The sequence below is a fragment of the Phoxinus phoxinus genome, assembly GCF_949152265.1.
Source record: "Phoxinus phoxinus genome assembly, chromosome: 9".
NCBI classification, from domain to species: domain Eukaryota; kingdom Metazoa; phylum Chordata; class Actinopteri; order Cypriniformes; family Leuciscidae; genus Phoxinus; species Phoxinus phoxinus.
Window position 1 is genome coordinate 6,117,376 of NC_136884.1, and position 17,136 is coordinate 6,134,511.

General features: G+C 37.8%; 2 protein-coding genes across 6 annotated transcripts in view; one reads left to right on the forward strand and one right to left on the reverse strand.

The window, feature by feature from the left end:
- Window positions 1-4,767, reverse strand: part of ano2b (anoctamin 2b) — a 34,944-nt gene extending 30,177 nt beyond the window's left edge. For 2 of the 4 annotated variants that reach the window (XM_079622507.1, XM_079622508.1), the window contains exons 1-4: window positions 4,706-4,767; window positions 4,182-4,333; window positions 2,793-2,831; window positions 2,145-2,480 (exon numbers count right to left, since the gene is read on the reverse strand). In XM_079622507.1, coding sequence (XP_079478633.1) covers window positions 2,145-2,480; window positions 2,793-2,831; window positions 4,182-4,333; window positions 4,706-4,736 — 558 coding nt within the window. In that variant the 5' untranslated portion in view covers window positions 4,737-4,767. Of the gene's footprint in view, window positions 1-2,144; window positions 2,481-2,792; window positions 2,832-2,937; window positions 2,955-4,181; window positions 4,334-4,705 lie in introns of those variants that run through there. The other 2 variants (XM_079622509.1, XM_079622510.1) reach the window with 2 other exon arrangements.
- A 3,900-nt stretch (window positions 4,768-8,667) lies between these two features.
- cd9b (CD9 molecule b) lies at window positions 8,668-17,048 on the forward strand. Of its 2 annotated transcripts, none has more exons than XM_079624242.1 (8): window positions 8,668-8,837; window positions 12,581-12,683; window positions 14,449-14,546; window positions 15,841-15,915; window positions 16,010-16,111; window positions 16,228-16,317; window positions 16,410-16,493; window positions 16,595-17,048. In XM_079624242.1, the coding sequence occupies exons 1-8, from the start codon at window positions 8,766-8,768 to the stop codon at window positions 16,658-16,660; spliced, it is 690 nt and encodes a 229-aa protein (XP_079480368.1). In that variant the 5' UTR covers window positions 8,668-8,765; the 3' UTR covers window positions 16,661-17,048. The 2 variants fall into 2 exon arrangements, with proteins under 2 accessions (XP_079480368.1, XP_079480369.1); XM_079624243.1 differs by lacking the exon at window positions 8,668-8,837 and adding an exon at window positions 10,746-11,210.
- The last annotated feature ends 88 nt before the right edge of the window (window positions 17,049-17,136 follow it).

A 17,136-nucleotide genomic window follows, 5' to 3' on the forward strand; every position in this document is an offset into this window, starting at 1 on the left:
ATCTGAAATTGTGCCACATAAAGCAAATATATAATGTTAAATGAGGGTTCAGCATGGTGTGGCTTTTAAGGAAAACAAATCCAGTTATCATAGTTACCCATTCATTTACTATGGGAAAAATTATGAGAAATGTTCTATTGAGTGTGCATGAATAGATTTACAGATCAAATTAAACTGTAATACATTAAAATAAACTACTGAAAGAGACTTGTGATCTGACTTGAACTCGACATCAAGGACGTGAGACTAGACTTTACGTGACAGACTTGTGAACATGATTATGTTGTTTAATTTGTTGTTATTGACAGCAATAATGCTCATAACACACCTAGAGAGGATAAGAGGTCTGTCTGTAAATGCATCATGCATGAATATTCCCACCATTGAAAAAGAAGCACTAGTTACACCCCAAAAGAGATCTCTGCAGAAAAGAACACAGCAATCACTAGCTGATGCCAAATAGCAATAAACTACAGGACAAGCCTTCTCACCACATTTCCCCTCTGGTTTTGTTGTTTTTAGACTTGTATATGTATTGCCTCCATAGAAAGCCAATGTTATCCATCAGAAGCTGTTAAGACAAACAAACACGCTGCCACTGAAACATAATACCTGAGGCAGTGACGTTCCCTTGAGCATTGAAGATATTCAAAACAAAACTTCACTCCCTATAAAGTCAGTCCACCAGGCAGCTCCCACATAAAACAATAAACCCAAACTAGCCTTTTCTAAAACTCCTGAAGTTATCCGAGACGGTGTATCCACCAGAGTAATAGTAAACTGTAACAATGTGTCGAGATAAGAGGAAGACCGCAGGTGAAACACGGTTAATGTGTGACTTGACCCGCTGTCCCTGTTCAAGCTGCCTGCAATCAAACTTCAGTTACCGGCTGAATAATTCAGAGCGTCTGACTGCAGGTATTTGTAGCGGTCACAGAGCACACCTCGAAAGAACCGCCCGGGGCAAAACATTACGTAATGATTGTGATCAAACAAAGCAGGAGAACAATGTTGAATTAGGGTTCAGTGATCATGATAATGAAGATGATGAAAGTCATCATGACAAAGCTTTTCACTACAGGTACATCTTGCCACCTTACCAGGTTTCCCAAGGGAGATGATGCTGTAGAGTGCAATGTCTAATACGCTACCTCAATGTTTTTAAAAGCTCATGTTGATAATACAAATGTTTACATGCTAAAAAGCAACCCAAAATTGTTTAATAAAGCCAATTCTAATTGATCTGAAACCCTCAGATGATTAAGTAAGTGTTAGAAAATGGGGAATCTATAATTTACAACAACGACAAATAGCAAACCGTTAAATTTAGAGTAGAAATTTGGTCCCTATCAGGCTAGGGTACAGTTAACTCAGTGTGCTGTCAAAGGCCGGTTCACAGCTCTTCTGTGAGAGAGTAGACAATCACTACTATTACCAGCCTGATAATCTAACTTGGCTTCACACCACAAGTCTAATCACCCTACATATGAAGACACACAGCACAAAACAATCACAGAGACGCAAAATAATAAAGTATTTTCTGCCATAGTCTACAAGAGAGTTTTGTTTGTTTTTTGAACTAGCTTTTTAAGTCAAAGATTAGGAGAGTTCACCTAATTCCCCAGATACAATATAAGCTCCCTAGCAACAGATAAAGAAGAGTTCACTTGGGACCATTACTAATACCATACGAATTCAGTCCAATTACTACATAATGGCCGATCTTTAAAAGTAATGGCTAACAAAACAATGATACGTGGATGATTCCCAAGTTGGTCTGATGCCCTGTGAAATGGTAGCTCAATCCAATATTAGGTTGCGTAGTAGGACTTGCAAAGACTAACCAGCTCATAATTCACGCACACACATACACTATTAAGTAAACAATCTTTAGGAAACCAAATTAGAGTCCCTTTTTCACAGTCAAGATCTTATTTCCTAAGATTTCTGATAGAAAGTTCCTGACTGATATTGTTTTTGACAAGGCACAACTCAACTGATCTAAAGTGACAGCTTTCTGTAAAATCAGCACCAGATGTGGCCCTTACAAAGATCAAAAATAATTCATTCTTGAATAAAGGCATGTACTTGCATGTAATATTCGACTGTACACCACAAATAAGATATATTCAGCTTCCACACACCTCTTTATCACGCTCAATTTCCAGCCCAGCGTCTTTTAAATTGCCCTCGAACTCCTCTCGGATCATGATTTTCTCCCCATCGGCGGGATCCGGGGGTCCGACGTCCACCACCACCTCCACAGGTTCATCCTTCCCTCCCACTGGGTCTTTTTCCTCCACTCCTAAAGGATAACTACCATTGGAGATAGTGGACAGTCTGTGTTGACTAGGAGACCCCCTGACGAAGGAACGTTTTCGGTAGTGGTACACCAGCACATAGTCCACTTTCCTTCGGCCGTCAGCAAAGTACAGCCGTTTGCGAGGGTCCTGGTCCACGTCCATCAGGCTATTGGCCACCTGAACAGGTGAGAGGAGAATACAATGTACCCAGGCTCAGTGTTCATCAGCAGTGTGTGTGCATATCAAATTCAACTCAGAAGAAAGGGAGGGGGGAGTATGGTGAGGATAGATGTAGGTCAGACTATTGCTTCTTAATTTGGCTGCTCTCAATACAATTTAGATTGAAAGAGTGAAAGCAAGACACTTGTCATTAATGGCATTTATTTCTGGGTTATCCTTCATTCAATTCACTGGCTGTAGAACTAATGCTAAACTGCTTGCATATTGCTACAGGTAGTACTATTCTAGAGAAATCAAAAGCATACTCACATGTATCTTGTTGTCACTTGTCTGCAGCATGTTGTCACACTTAAAGAAAAACACAAAAACCAGATGAAACGGCAACAGTTCCTCGGCGCTCCCGGAAAATTGTGTGTGTTTCTGGTTGGCATGCCCGTTTCTGATGTCACCCTACAGAGACGGCACCATCCATCTTTCCCGCTGTTTATCCATCGATCTCGCAAAGCATGAAATCCATCCGTCTGTCTGGTTTTGGCATCGTTGACTGGGAAGCGCAAAGATTTGCTTCACGCACAACAGGACGTATCTCCACAGAAACTTATGATTTGTCCCTGACTAATTGTCCCTGAAGGAATATACCTGCGCGTCTCCAAGCGCCAGAGCGCATCATTACGCGCCGGAGGGGATTGCGCGCCAGTGTAAAGATGGAGTCGCCAACAGGTTCAAAAAATTCTGCGCACATCCGATTAATGCATAAATCGTTCTATACGAAATAGCGTAGTGATTTAAAGCTTAATACAAATGCTTCAGTGGGGATAAATGCTCCCACAAGCACAATGTGCCTGCTTCTACATGAAGAAAAAATATGTATTTTTGTTAGATGGAGTAACACAAATTTGTTAAAATATGTTCTACCAGAATGCTGTTGTGAGTAAAAAAATATAATAATAATTTAAAATTTAAAATAATGAAGATATAGGTTCTAGTGATCAAGCAGAACATTAATGCAAAAACTTTTGAGACAGTAATATTTTTTTCTTGCATATTAAGGACACTAATTGAAAACAACCACTTCATGAAATAGTTTACATTTCCTGTTAAACACATATGACATTTCATAACAACTAAAATATTCAAACTCCTCCTTTTCCTGCTTTTAGTAAACAGGCATCTTGGCTTAGACATATTTAATAAATTAATCCCCATAGCACTTTGCTCCACTTTGCACATCCTTTGCAACAAATCTATTCCCCTCACTGAAGGAAAGTATTTTGTTGTAGTTCATGCATTCTGCATCTTTCTGCTCTGCCGTCCCAGCAGTGTAAAATTATTAACTATTAAGATAACTTCATGGATTCAAATTAGCAACAAAAAAATGGCACACTTTAAAACAGATTACATTTTCCAAGTACATCACATTACCTCAGTTTTTTATGATTGCATATGATGACCTCATGGATCATCACTTTTCCCATACACAGCGACCAACAGGTGATTAGGAAAGTGTTGCGGTGTTTGCTGTTATTTAGTGGTTTGGGGGCCTTTAGCGCTGTGTACCCAACCCCATCACCCTTATTATAATAAAGCATCCTTTTGGCCCTGACATTTTATTTCTTTGAAGTAATCTACAAACACATAACACACACATTCTTTTTTCTTTTCTTTTTGCCACATAGACATGTTCTGCAGGCTACTCACATGATGCCAAGACTCTTCAATGGAGTCAAACGGATCATCGCTGGTGGAGTTCATAACTTCAGTCTCAGATATTTCCCTTAAATCACTGCAAATAGAGGAGGACTCACTCAAGGCAGTGCTGACTCCATTCAGAACACAGTTATAATGCACCTCTGTTGATGGGAAACAGTAAAGTTGTAATCGCAATTAAAACCCATTACAGATTTAACATTTATATTGATCTTACTTTGAGAATGTGACTACACAGGGTTAAAGATTCATCTCTACATCAAAAGACCCCAACAAGAGACTTAAAAAGAGAATTCTTTGCTCACAGAAAACAAAAACACGTCTCTTTGCATAAACTGTATTCAAGACCAATAACATTTCCATATAATCAAAACAATGTTATTTTATGCAAAACAACATGTTTCCATGAATATATATGTATATAAAAAATACTGGTGCGCTTCATAACTTATGTCAGGAGTTTTAAAAGCACGTGTATAGCCAATTATCTGTGGACAGGGTTTGTCATGACTTACCAACATACGAACAGGATCCATTCACAGCCATGTCGCCGGAGCTGAAGCACAATCAGGTATGGGGCGATTAGAGACTGTGAAGGCGCAAAATCCTCACCAGGCTTTGGCCAGGCTTAATTTAATGCCATGACTGCTGGAGAGACACAGGGCTTATGATAGTGCCAAACTTTAGCTAATTTCCAGGACCTTCTGTCATGGGTGAAAAAAGCCCACATACCATCCAGTTCCACCACAGATGATCTATCTATCTATCTATCTATCTATCTATCTATCTATCTATCTATCTATCTATCTATCTATCTATCTATCTATCTATCTATCTATCTATCTATCTATCTATCTATCTATCTATCTATCTATCTATCTATAAAAACTGAAGGTGTGAATGGTGTTGTTGTTTTTGTGTGTGTGTGTGTGTGGAAATGTTACAAGCAATTATTGGTTTCTTGAAGTGTTCATTTTGGCTTAAAGCATCATTAAGAGGATGCAACTGCCCCATTAAGTGTAACCAGGTTGCACACTAAAATGTTGGACCCAGGAGCCTTTACTGTAATGTGTCGCTGTTTCATATAGATCACCAGAAGACCAGTGAAACATACATTTGAACACATAAATCACATGCTTTTCGTGTTGCCAAGTTACATTCTATATATAGGTCTATAGGAACTCCACACATTCAGATCAGTGAGGAGACGTGGAATTTCCTCCATTCAGAAGCGGTTCTTTATACCCCTCAAAAGCTCACCCACACAACTGTTCTCGATTTGGTTGATTTCCTCTTGGAAACAAGAATGGGGGATATGTCACGTTTAACTCTTCAAAAGCCTGCCTGTTAAATCAGCTTTGAAGCTCTCATTCATTTCACACCTTTGACTTATAGATATATATGCTTTACTTTACTCACACAGGTCTGGAGGGTACATTTGGGATAGATCTAGCCCACTGGAAATGGAGGGATTTGCACTATGAAGCCATAATTTTTACATGTAGCCTATGTATTTATCTTAATCCATTCTCGGTGGGAGGTTAAGGCAAGGTATTGATCAAAGTCAACAGTGAACAGGAAAACCAACATATAGACAGTGAATTTATGTGTGTTTGTGGAGAATATTGGAACAGATACTATCTGAGCACCAAGAGGTTTGAGAATGTGGGCATTGATGCGACATTAGCGCGGTCTTGTGGTAGTTGGTGGTTCTTTGTTACTGTAAATTCATCCGAATTTTAGCAGCGTGTGCCCTCATGTGGTCAACAATCAAAATTGCATCCTAAATATCGCTCATATTTTTAAGTCATTACCTATTCCTTTTGAGTGCTGTTATTTCAATAGAGATGTAGAAAATGAGTTTGCCTGAATGTGTATCGACAAACTAGCCTACATTTAAGGAACATAATTTTGTCTGAGAACCACAAGATGGCGCTGTTAATGCAGCATCCTTACCACCACTATCCTACAATGCCCTACCATCAAATTGTCTTTGTACAGAGTTGTTTTGAAAAGAGATCCTTTTGTCAAAACAACCCCCCCCCCCCCCCCCCCCCCAAGGAAATGCTTAAACATTATAAATATCAACAGTAAATAAAGGTTCCAAAAATGGGATTTTCACAGTCATGCCACAGAAGAGCCAGTTTCCCAAAAAGCATGTGAAGAACATTTTAAAGGTAAATTTAAAGGTTCTTCATAGAACCGTATGCATTTAAAGAACCTTTATTAAGCGTAGTGCACAAAGTTTTAAAACATAATTCAAATACATTATAAGAAAAATAAGGCATGAGTTGGAAGCTGAGATGTTGAGGAGCGTGGAACATGGGGATTTGGCAACACTGGTGTGAAAGGTTATGCACTATACTTAAACACAAAAACTTATGCAGTTGGTTTCTTTAGCAAGAGGATGTTTGGTTATTCTCTGACGCAGATTATATGTGGTCATCTCTTTGCACAATATGTGAAAATGTGCACACATTCCATGAAATAAGATTGTGCATTGTTCACACACTCAGTAGCCCACCTCAAAATGAAATTACTGGTGAAATGTCCCTCTGAGGTCAAACAGGTCTTGTGTCTGCAGGGAATTAATCATTTGTGTGCCGAGACCATTGAATTTAATGAGCATCTGTTATGCTGAGGTGGGAAAGATTGTGACTCAGTTCTGTGCCATCTGCCTTCTTGACAAGGGCTTCGTGAAGTAAATAGACATTCAATTTGATTTCATTCCATAACAGCTTAAATTTTCCGAAGAGTCAGTGTGATTGACAGTCATTGTTTTGTGGTTGCTGTGGGTGACAAGCATCACAGGCAGAGATGGATGGGTGTCACAACACTCTAACCCTGACAATGGCTTTCATTGTTTCTCAACAAAAATCTCATCCTCACTGTACGCGCCTCTCCACAGAGCTGGCACCCCTAGCTTTAGGAAAAATCAATCAACCCATAGAACTTCTATAATTAAACAGAGGACAGACTTTGTAAACAGAGCAGAAAGCGTTCAGTGTGGAAGCAGTCGTGAGTAATCATTGCATAAGGTAGCAGTGCATGTTAATTATCTGCATTTGCAGCCTTTTCCAAATGACACATGTTGTGTGAAATAGTACAGTTTTTTCACAGGAAACCACAATTGACTAAGCTGGTATGTCATCATGTCATGTGACATCCAGCATGATTAGATCATATCTTAAAGAGGAAAGTGGTGTTTTCATGAAAGCATGTTTTTGATTTTTTTGGTCCGCTATTATTCAGGGTTATCATGATTAAAACTAAAACCATAAAAAACATGTTGGTTACTTTAAAAAAAAAAAATATATATATATATATATATTTTAAAAAAAATTCAATCTTTTTTCCCAAGTAACCAAAATGTTTTTATGGTTTTAGTTTTAATCATGATAACCCTGATTACAGCGGACCAAAATGATCAAAAACATGCTTTCATGAAAACACCACTTTCCTCTTTAAGATATTATCTAATCTAATATATATATGTATAAAAACTTACAATTAAAATTAAACAGAAATAAAAATGTATAAAAACTGCAGACATGTTTTTGTAAACAAAAACTTCAATAATTTTTTTTTTTTTAAAACACACAACAAGATAACTAAAACTTTTATCAAAATATTCTCTTAATCAGTATTTTTGTTGTATTTTCATTGGCATTCTTAAATCAATATACATTTACTTACTGAATAATTGATCAAAATGAAGTGAGTTTTTGCTTAAACCAAGAAGAAAAAACTGCCAATACTAATAATTTCTCCAGATAATTGTCTTGTTTAAAACATTTACTCACTTCTTTTTAAAGATAACATTTTTTATCAAGATAAAAAATACTAAATTCCTTTACTTCTCAAGTAAAAGTATGAAAATAATTTTCATTTCACTGATTATATTATGCTCGCAGATCTGCTTATTTGCTTATCTAATGTAATAAGTTACATTAGAAGAACTAGTTATTGCAGTTTTTTGTTGTGCTGATAAAGATAAAATGATTGAAATGAAAACGCATAGACATGTCACAGAAAGGTGCAAAGTGCCATTTTAATTCTCAGATCACAAGACAAGATCACTCCTATCTTGTGCCCCAGACTGTGAAAGAGCTCCAAGGTCTAAAAACAAGCACAGAAGACAAGACAGAAAGGTCATAAGAAGACAATTTTGGCATGTTCTACATCATCGTTTGAGAACTAACTTGTTTATTATTTCATAACAAAGAAGAAAGAAAGAAAGAAAGAAAGAAAGAAAGAAAGAAAGAAAGAAAGAAAGAAAGAAAGAAAGAAAGAAAGAAAGAAAGAAAGAAAGAAAGAAAGAAAGAAAGAAAGAAAGAAAGAAAGAAAGAAAGAAAGAAAGAAAGAAAGAAAGAAAGAAAGAAAAGTGAGTGTGCCAGACTCCACAGACTCCCTTCCTCACGTGAGAGATGGGAGTTTACCGTTATAAACAGTCACTTCCCCTGTAGGGCAGCAGCATTAAGCACCAGACGAGCGACAGGGACACACCCAGACCTTTGGGAATTTAAACATCTGAGAACAACAAAAATATCTGTGGCTGTTATAACCTGGATCAACATGAAGTCAGGTCTGTCCAGTGCTGAGCAGTGCATCAAATACATCCTATTCGGCTTTAATTTCATATTTTGGGTGAGTTTAATACAGTTCACTCCTACTGGATGTTTATTTATTGAAAAAAAAAAAAATGTATCCAAGCTCATTATGTTTAATATAGACTTGCTATTCAGCCTAACCAGTAGGCTAGTCTTTGAATATGCTTTATAAATACTTTTTGGATTATTAAACATAAAAGGCGCGGCAAATACTGAAGGCTGATATTTATTTGTGCTGAATTTATTTTTCATTGATTGGCTAACGTTACTATGTCATTTAGAAAAGCCGTGCAGGTTTTACTACCTACTATGGCGAAGGCTGACTTATTCATATTGATTACGTAATGTGATGTTGGGCATCTTGATTGGTGAAAACAATAAATTGAAATATGATCGCAAATTAGGTTGATCTGTTGGCGAGTATTTTTTTTTTTTTTCATTTGTTTTTTTCATAATATTCCCATAGATAACTTAATGAAAAGTTTAACCTTTTTGTATGTGGTTGTTTCTCAAAATAAAAAATGCGAATCGACTCACAACTACCATTAGAATAGATGGCTATTGGCTACTCATCTCCAGGAAGGTTAACAACGTCAGCACGCCCTAATTAATATTCATGAGATAACACCTTGATTCAAAATTTGGCGTTATGGGCAGCTGGTAAGCAGACATGTTGAGAACATAAAGACAAAACATATAACTGTCTGCCATTGTTTGTTCTCTTCACTGTTTTTAACTGGGGGGGGTTATTTTTTTAGATATGCCCTATTGGTTGAATAGTTCACGAGTAGACAATTTTTTAGACGAAAATGTGAAAACGAAGGGTATACAAGATGGCAATTTGTTCGTCATGAGAAGATGAACCAGTCAAAATGTTGCATACCTGTTGCTAGGCAACCCCATCACTAATCCATCTCATAAATTAGGGTAAATTTAGCCCCAGGAATGATCATCTCACAAAGACACTTAATATCTGTGTTCTGACTTCCCAGTGTTCCTGAGGGACAGCTCAAATTAGGCTACATGAAAAGTAAAACCTGATCAGCTTGTGTTGATGTAGCCTGGGAAAACCCAGACCACTTCCGGCAAATGGAGAGTGGTCTGGGTTTTCCCAGGCTAGTGTTGATGACATTTTGTCAACTAAAGCCCAATATAGATCTTTTACACTTTTTTAAACTGAATTTATATGCTACTGAATTGTGTTAGTTCAGTTTTTAAAGCTAAAATGGTTTTGCCCCTCATTCTTTTCCTTCTGACAATGTAGGAGGGTGCGGCCTCCTGGATTTTATTTTATTTTATATCAGGCTTTTATGGCTCAATTAATATGATATAGTGAGAATATGGAACTCATACTTGAGGAGGAAAAAAAACTATTTTATTCCCAGATGCCAAACTGAGCCAAAAAAAAGTCATTTTGTTGCATTTAGTCACTTTATATGGCCAAAAAGTACGTTTTGATAGCTTGTCGTGTAAATCAATGACGTTACATAAAATGCAGTATATCGGTCGTCACTCTATATCTCCCAATATATCTTAGTAAGATGATATTTAAATGCTTAGGCCTAGTTTATGATCAAGTTCTGTAGTTTTCATTGTGGAGGCAAAACATAATAATGCAACTCAATACAATGAAACTTTCCTCAGAAGCCTGTTGTATCATATTTCTTAATTACATTTTAACATGATTTTTCTAAAATATTATGCATGGATAATCAGGTAAACAAAAATCATTAAAGATTCCACAGCAAAAAAGACGTGGTGGATATTTTTAGAAAATACCTTTTACTTAGTATAAAAGTAAAAACTATCAATCAGGGTGCAGAAGGCATCGAAAAGATATGCAACAGGTTTTTCCAGCAATGTTTTGATTTTAGAGGCCTTCATGCATCTCATGCATCAAATATTATACCGCAGGCTTTATAGGGTTAATGTGCTGTATCTGTTTCTAGCCCGTCTCTCCACTTAAAAGTGTCAAGGAAAGGGACAATATCTGTGTTCTAACTTCCCAGTGTTCCTGAGGGACAGCTCGAGTTACATGATAAAAGTAAAACCTGATCAGCTTGTTGTGTTGATGCCATTTTGGCAACTAAAGCACAATATAGATCTTTTATACTTTTTTTAACTCCATTTATACGCTACTGAATTGTGTTAGTTCATTTTTTAGTTCAGCTAAAATAGTTTTGCCCCTCCTTCTTTTCCTTCTGACAAAGACTAGGTAGGAGGGTGCGGCCTGCTGGATTTTATTTGTGTGTGTTCACACACACGCCCCTGTGTTTTAAGGTGGGACAGAAGCACATTTCAGGTGCTCAGTATCGTTTACTCTTAAAACAGCTCTAACTTTTTAGTCATGGCCTCAAGTGGGTTCCCGTGTATCAAATACTTGCTCTTTATCTTCAACTTCATCTTCTGGGTAGGTCTTTTTTCATGCTAATTCAAATGTGTTTGTAGAGTAAAATGGAAACATTCTTAACACAGAAATGTAAATGTGGCTTAAATGTGATGTGGTGAGGATATAAGAGTTTGTTAGTTGCTTGCTCTTTGAGAGATGGGTGTTTCTTAACATGCTGCATTATTTTTGTCTACAATATTCAACATTGAACAACAAATATGAGTTTCTGTGTATGTAGGTGTGTCAACTATTAACCAACCTTTGGTTAAACATATGTGTTAATGACTTTTATTTGAGCCTGTTGAAGACTGAAAATGTTTTCAGAAAATCTTTGATTGACATTTTAGCTTGAATGTACTGTGCTTTAACATTGAACACATGTTAGATGTAGACCTCTAGAATATGAGACTTTACCGATAACACATCATAGCAGCAAAAATAACATTTGGTCTGTAGCAATTATCTTGTTTTAAAGTGGCCTAGGTATTTGGGCCTGGTCTTACGCTAGCTTTGTGGTGAGTGAGCAAACACTATATCCTCCAATAAGTAACTCCTATTGTGTGTGGGTGGAAAAAGACGGGATCAGTTTGGGAAGCTTTGAGGGACAAGCCTCCACACCCCTGCAGTGACTCACTGTGACTCAGAGCTTATATCTGTGACTGCCTTTTCCAAAACTGTGTGGTGTGTGTTTAGAGGTTATTTAGTGTGATTCCTGATTCGATAGTGTGATCTGGTTTAGCTTGTTTGGTTTGTTTCTCAGTATGCATTACACCATTGGTCAAAGCACCTCAAGGAAACACACTGATCCACTGTTTGTGCAAATTTTTAGAAGGCTGTAGGAGAATGAAAAGTTTAACCCACTATTACATTTGCACAACAATGAAATATGAACTACATACATAGGTGTGGTGCTTTTTATTTATTTTGAATCTGTTTTGACTGTAAAGTGTGTGAGTGTGGGCTGTTGATTAACTTTTGGCTGTGAGAACATGTACCAGATTGTAATCGTTCTTGTTCCTAACTTCCTACATGTTACTCATTCATGGAAGCCCCATTACTGTGTCCTGGGAATTCTGGAGTTGGTCAAGAGAAATTAGAGTTGGTTCAGCATAACTTTGCATATCTCTTTCTCAATGCAGTCTAGCAAGATTATCAGGTTTGTGCCCGTGGTTGCATAAGGCCTATTGAATGTCATTCTCAAAAAGCGTAAAATACTTGGTTTGGACTTGAGCCTGACTTCCTGTACTCTCAGCCCTTGTAAATGATGTCATGCTTGGCCTGCGGCTATATTTATTCTATGTTGTTACTCAGTTTGCCAACGTCTGTGTTTTCCGGTAGCACCATGCAGACTGTTAATAGGATATATTAAAATGTTTTGTTTGTTCCCACAGCTCGCAGGTACAGGAGTTTTAGCTGTTGGCCTCTGGCTGCGTTTCGATGAAAGAACTAAAGGACTCTTTACTGCAGAAGATTCCCCATCTGTGTTCCTCACAGGTGAGATTTGGCCATTCATAAGCCACCTACATGATCAGGTCTTTGTAAGTTGATGTTTGGGAATGAGGTAAAATAGAAGTCATGGAAACCAGCCACACCTATTTCCAGAAACCAGACCATCTGTCATGCGAATGGTGTGTTATGAACACTACGATTATAACATGAAGCGAAGAAAGGCCATTCAGGAGTCTGAAGTGAGACGAGTTGTTTTGGTTTCTCTATAGTTGATCAGAATATGTATGTATTACAGACACTACCGGTCAACAGTTTAGAGTAATTACATTTTTTTTTAAATGTTTTTAAAAGAAGTCTCTTGTGCACACCAAATTGTATTTGATCAAAAATACAGTAAAAACAGTACATTTATGAAATATTATTAGAATTTAAAAGAACCGTTTTCTATTTTATAATATAAATTATTCCTGTGATGGCAAAGCTGAATTTTCAGCATGATCTTCAGTGTCACATGATCCTTCAGAAATCATTGTAATATGCTGATTTGCTGCTTAATTTTACTGTATTTTTGATCAAATGAATGCAGCCTTGTTAATCAAAAGAGACTTCTTTCAAAAACACAAATCTTTATAAATTATTCCGAACTTTTGAACGGTTGTGTATAAAAACGACATCACCTTGACTTGGTCATTCAACGTTCACCGAACAATCCAGTTCTTAAAGCAATGCAAATGGCATGACGACTACAAAACACGTCCCAAATTCAAAGCACTCCATCTATTCTTCTATGCTTTGTTTGTTTTTATGAAAGGCCCAAAGATTGAATTCCTCGCCAGTTTTGAAGGCTTGCAGAGAAAGACCATAAAGCAAAAACTTTAAACCACAAAGCAACCCCCTTATAAAACATTGCGCAGTTTTTGAAGGGTGAAAACAACCTAAATATAGAGAGCAGGATGTTGGGTTTCTGTCTGCGTGTTTGTTTTTTAAGAGGCAGGTTTGTTGGGTTATAATGGCAGTGCTGTTTTGGAGGAGGCTGGCTTTGGTCCACACGATGTCAGCTCTCTGCCCCTTGCCATCATCCCTCACAGAGATGCCTTTCTCCTTCTCACCAACAGAACCCGCATTGTTTGCTCCCATCCCACCTCCTTTTGTTTTGCCCGGTTTATTTTTCTCAAGAGCTGTAAGAAGAATGATCGCCTCCACCGATACGAAACATGATCAACTCAGTGGGAAAGTGTCCAAGTATCTGCCAGAGGTTTCGAAAGCACTTTGAGTGACAGCTGGCTCTCCTGGAATGCCAAACATCCTACTGACTGTTCAGAAGAGCAGCTAGTGGACTGGTGTTTTAGTGTTTCTATAGGCCAATTCACACCGTTTCAACAAACGGCATCAAACACGTATGTTTGTTGGGTTTTGACGGATCGGTGTGTTGCCCCTGTCCGTTTCTGTTAGCGTTGATCAGGGTTTGTTTTCACCCGACTGAACATGTTCAATCCGCGTTTGTCGGTGTCTGTTGGGGCAATGTGAACATGACAGTTATTTTTCATAAAATTCCATCAGCCAACTTGTTTGTTGGTGTTTGTCTGTGCGTTGTCATTTGGTCTTATGGATACATCACATAACATTTGCATGTAACTTTGTTTTGCATATTTTGCTTTGCATAGCTTTTTCTGATAAACCATTAAGGTAGCTAAAGAAAAAAGTTATAAACTGAATCGGAAAATTATACAATTGAAAAGCATTTTTTCCAAATGAGCAGCCAAAGAAATGAGATGAATGTAAAGGATGTTGTGTCTTTCTCTGTCCTGAGGGGTCTACATCCTCATTGTGGCAGGTGCCGTCATGATGGTGGTCGGGTTCCTCGGCTGCTGTGGAGCAATAAAAGAATCGTCATGCATGCTGGGAATAGTAAGTCCTCCCTCATTCTTCTACAGCACAAAACAAAAAGATTTAGTTTTTTACATTTGTATTAAGGGCGTTTACACAACACTGTTTTCAACAAACAAACAGAAAACTTTTTATGAAAAAACAATACCATTTTTTTTAACAACGATACCATTATCGTTGGTGATGTCATGCGATGCGTATTACGTGTTCAGTCTATTGGTGCGTAATGTTTCGTGACATCGCCAACTACTGGCCTGACAGCAGAATACAGTGTTTTTAGTCTTTTTTTTAAAGGTGAATTGCTACAACCGAAAGTAACCCTTAACCTACACATACCCTGAACGACAGCTTCTGCGACCAATGATAAAGAACTTTCTTCTACCTTTCGTCACACCCATTACTCCAACCTGCAGATACCCACTCTTGGAAACATTCATGTTTCACTATGCACGGGGAAATTTGTCTGATTCCTGACACAATGGCAGGCGTACATGCATACAAACACACACATGCATTTTACCCAATATACTACTGTATATTGTTACATATTAGGGATGCACGATTAATCTAAATGAAACCGCATGCGATTTGGCAAAGGCTGCAAGTATTTTATGCACGGCTTGTGCTCAGTAGTAAATGCTGCTTTCAGGAGAAATCTCTATAGGCATTATACTATCGCTGTAGCTGGATAAACAGAATATTGAAACGATTTTTCTTTTTTTTTCTTTTTTTTGGACAAGAGGTTCATAAATGCTTCTCGGGTTTGGAAAGATGTTTGGCATGTGTTGCTTTTTTAAATTCACGTTATAAGCGACTCAGACTCGCAGTGCTTTCAGATGGAGCAGCATTTACTACTGATAAGAGCCGTACGTCACTGACAAGCTGCGCATAAAAAATAAACACAGCCTTTCCGTTTTCATAGTCGCAATAATCCAATAATCGCAATAATCGGTTTTGAACGCGATTTAATGTTAATTGTGATTAATCGTGCTGCCCTATTACATATTCTTCAGTTGTTTACTGTAATATGATATTATATATATATTAGTATCTGTGTGCATGTTAATTTTTATATTTTTAGTTTTATTTAATATCACTGACTGTGTTCAGGTGCATCACAATTAAAGTTTTTTATATATATATATATATATTATTTTTTTATTCATTCTGAAGTCAGGATAATTTTGAACAGACTGAATGAAAAACCACATGTCCGTCTGAGCGTCTTTACCAAGAAATGAAAATGTTTTTGTTTTAAGTAGTTTTTGCCGATGTCCTTGTTCACCGTATATCTCCCTTTTTCTTGTGCTTCCAGTTCTTCGTGTTCCTGCTTATCATTTTTGCTGCAGAGGTGGCCGCTGGAATCTGGGGATTGTCCAATAAGGAAAAGGTGGGTGACATTCATACTCTCTTTCTCCTGTTACTCGTTCATTTTCTCACAGTGGGTCCTCTTTTTTTTTTTTTCTCTCTCTCTTCTTTCTCAGGTTGTGAAAGATATCCAGGATTTCTACAAGCAGTCATTTGACAACTACAAAAAAACTCAACAGGAAGCGCTGAGGGAAACTCTGCGAGCAATTCACTATGGAGTGAGTGTTCATTTTGATGGTTTGTTCAAACCATAAGAGCGAAAACATTCAATGAATGAAGGACAAAAAGCTTAACTTTAATCCGACTGACGGTTTTCTGTGTGCTTTTGTTTTAGTTGAACTGCTGTGGACCAACAGGACTGGCGACTGATGGAGTAGCTGAAATCTGTCCCAAAAAGGAGGGAATTGAAATCTTACTGACAACGGTACCATAAACTCAATAAATAACCTTAGTCTCTTCAGTTATTTGTTGTATTTTTCCAATGTACTATAGTCACCTGTTTTGTTTCTGCTCCAGGACTGCCCAAGTGCTATTAAGGAGATCTTCACATCTAGGCTTCAAGTGATCGGAGGAGTTGGGATTGGCATTGGGGTGATCATGGTGAGTAGATGCTCCTGTGCGTGGTCACCTGAGGAGATTCTTGGGCAGGTAGGCGAGTCACACTGGTGTCAGATATTAACCCGTGTCTCTTTGGTTGTCAGATCTTTGGCATGATCTTCAGCATGCTGCTGTGCTGCGCCATCCGACGAACCCGGGACATCGTATGAGCTGTCCTTACCGCAACAGCCTGTTTTCTGCTCTGTATTTATCTGATTGTGAGTTTGTTTGTGCGTGTGTGCGTGCGTGTGTGTGTGGGGGGGGGGGGGGGGGGGGTATATGTGTTTGCAAAATCACTCTGCTAAACTTCTAACAAAGCCCTGCATTAGTCAAACACTTAAACTGTTACATGTCGTTTATACACTGAGTGTAATAATGAATTGCGCTAGAGGCTGCTTTTAATTTCTTTGGTGTCTCAACTAATGTTCATTTGCCTCTTTGAATGTACTTGCAAGCTTCTGATATTCTTTTGTAATGTTTTATGTGGCTTATTTTATGGGTGTCTGGAGAGACAGTATAGTAACACTTAATTTACCAATAAAGTTGATAACTAATTGACTGAATGGTAGTTATTTATTTATTTTAAGGAAACCTGATGATTTGTATTTTTATGCGTGTAAGGCCCTGTGTATTAAGATGCGTTTTG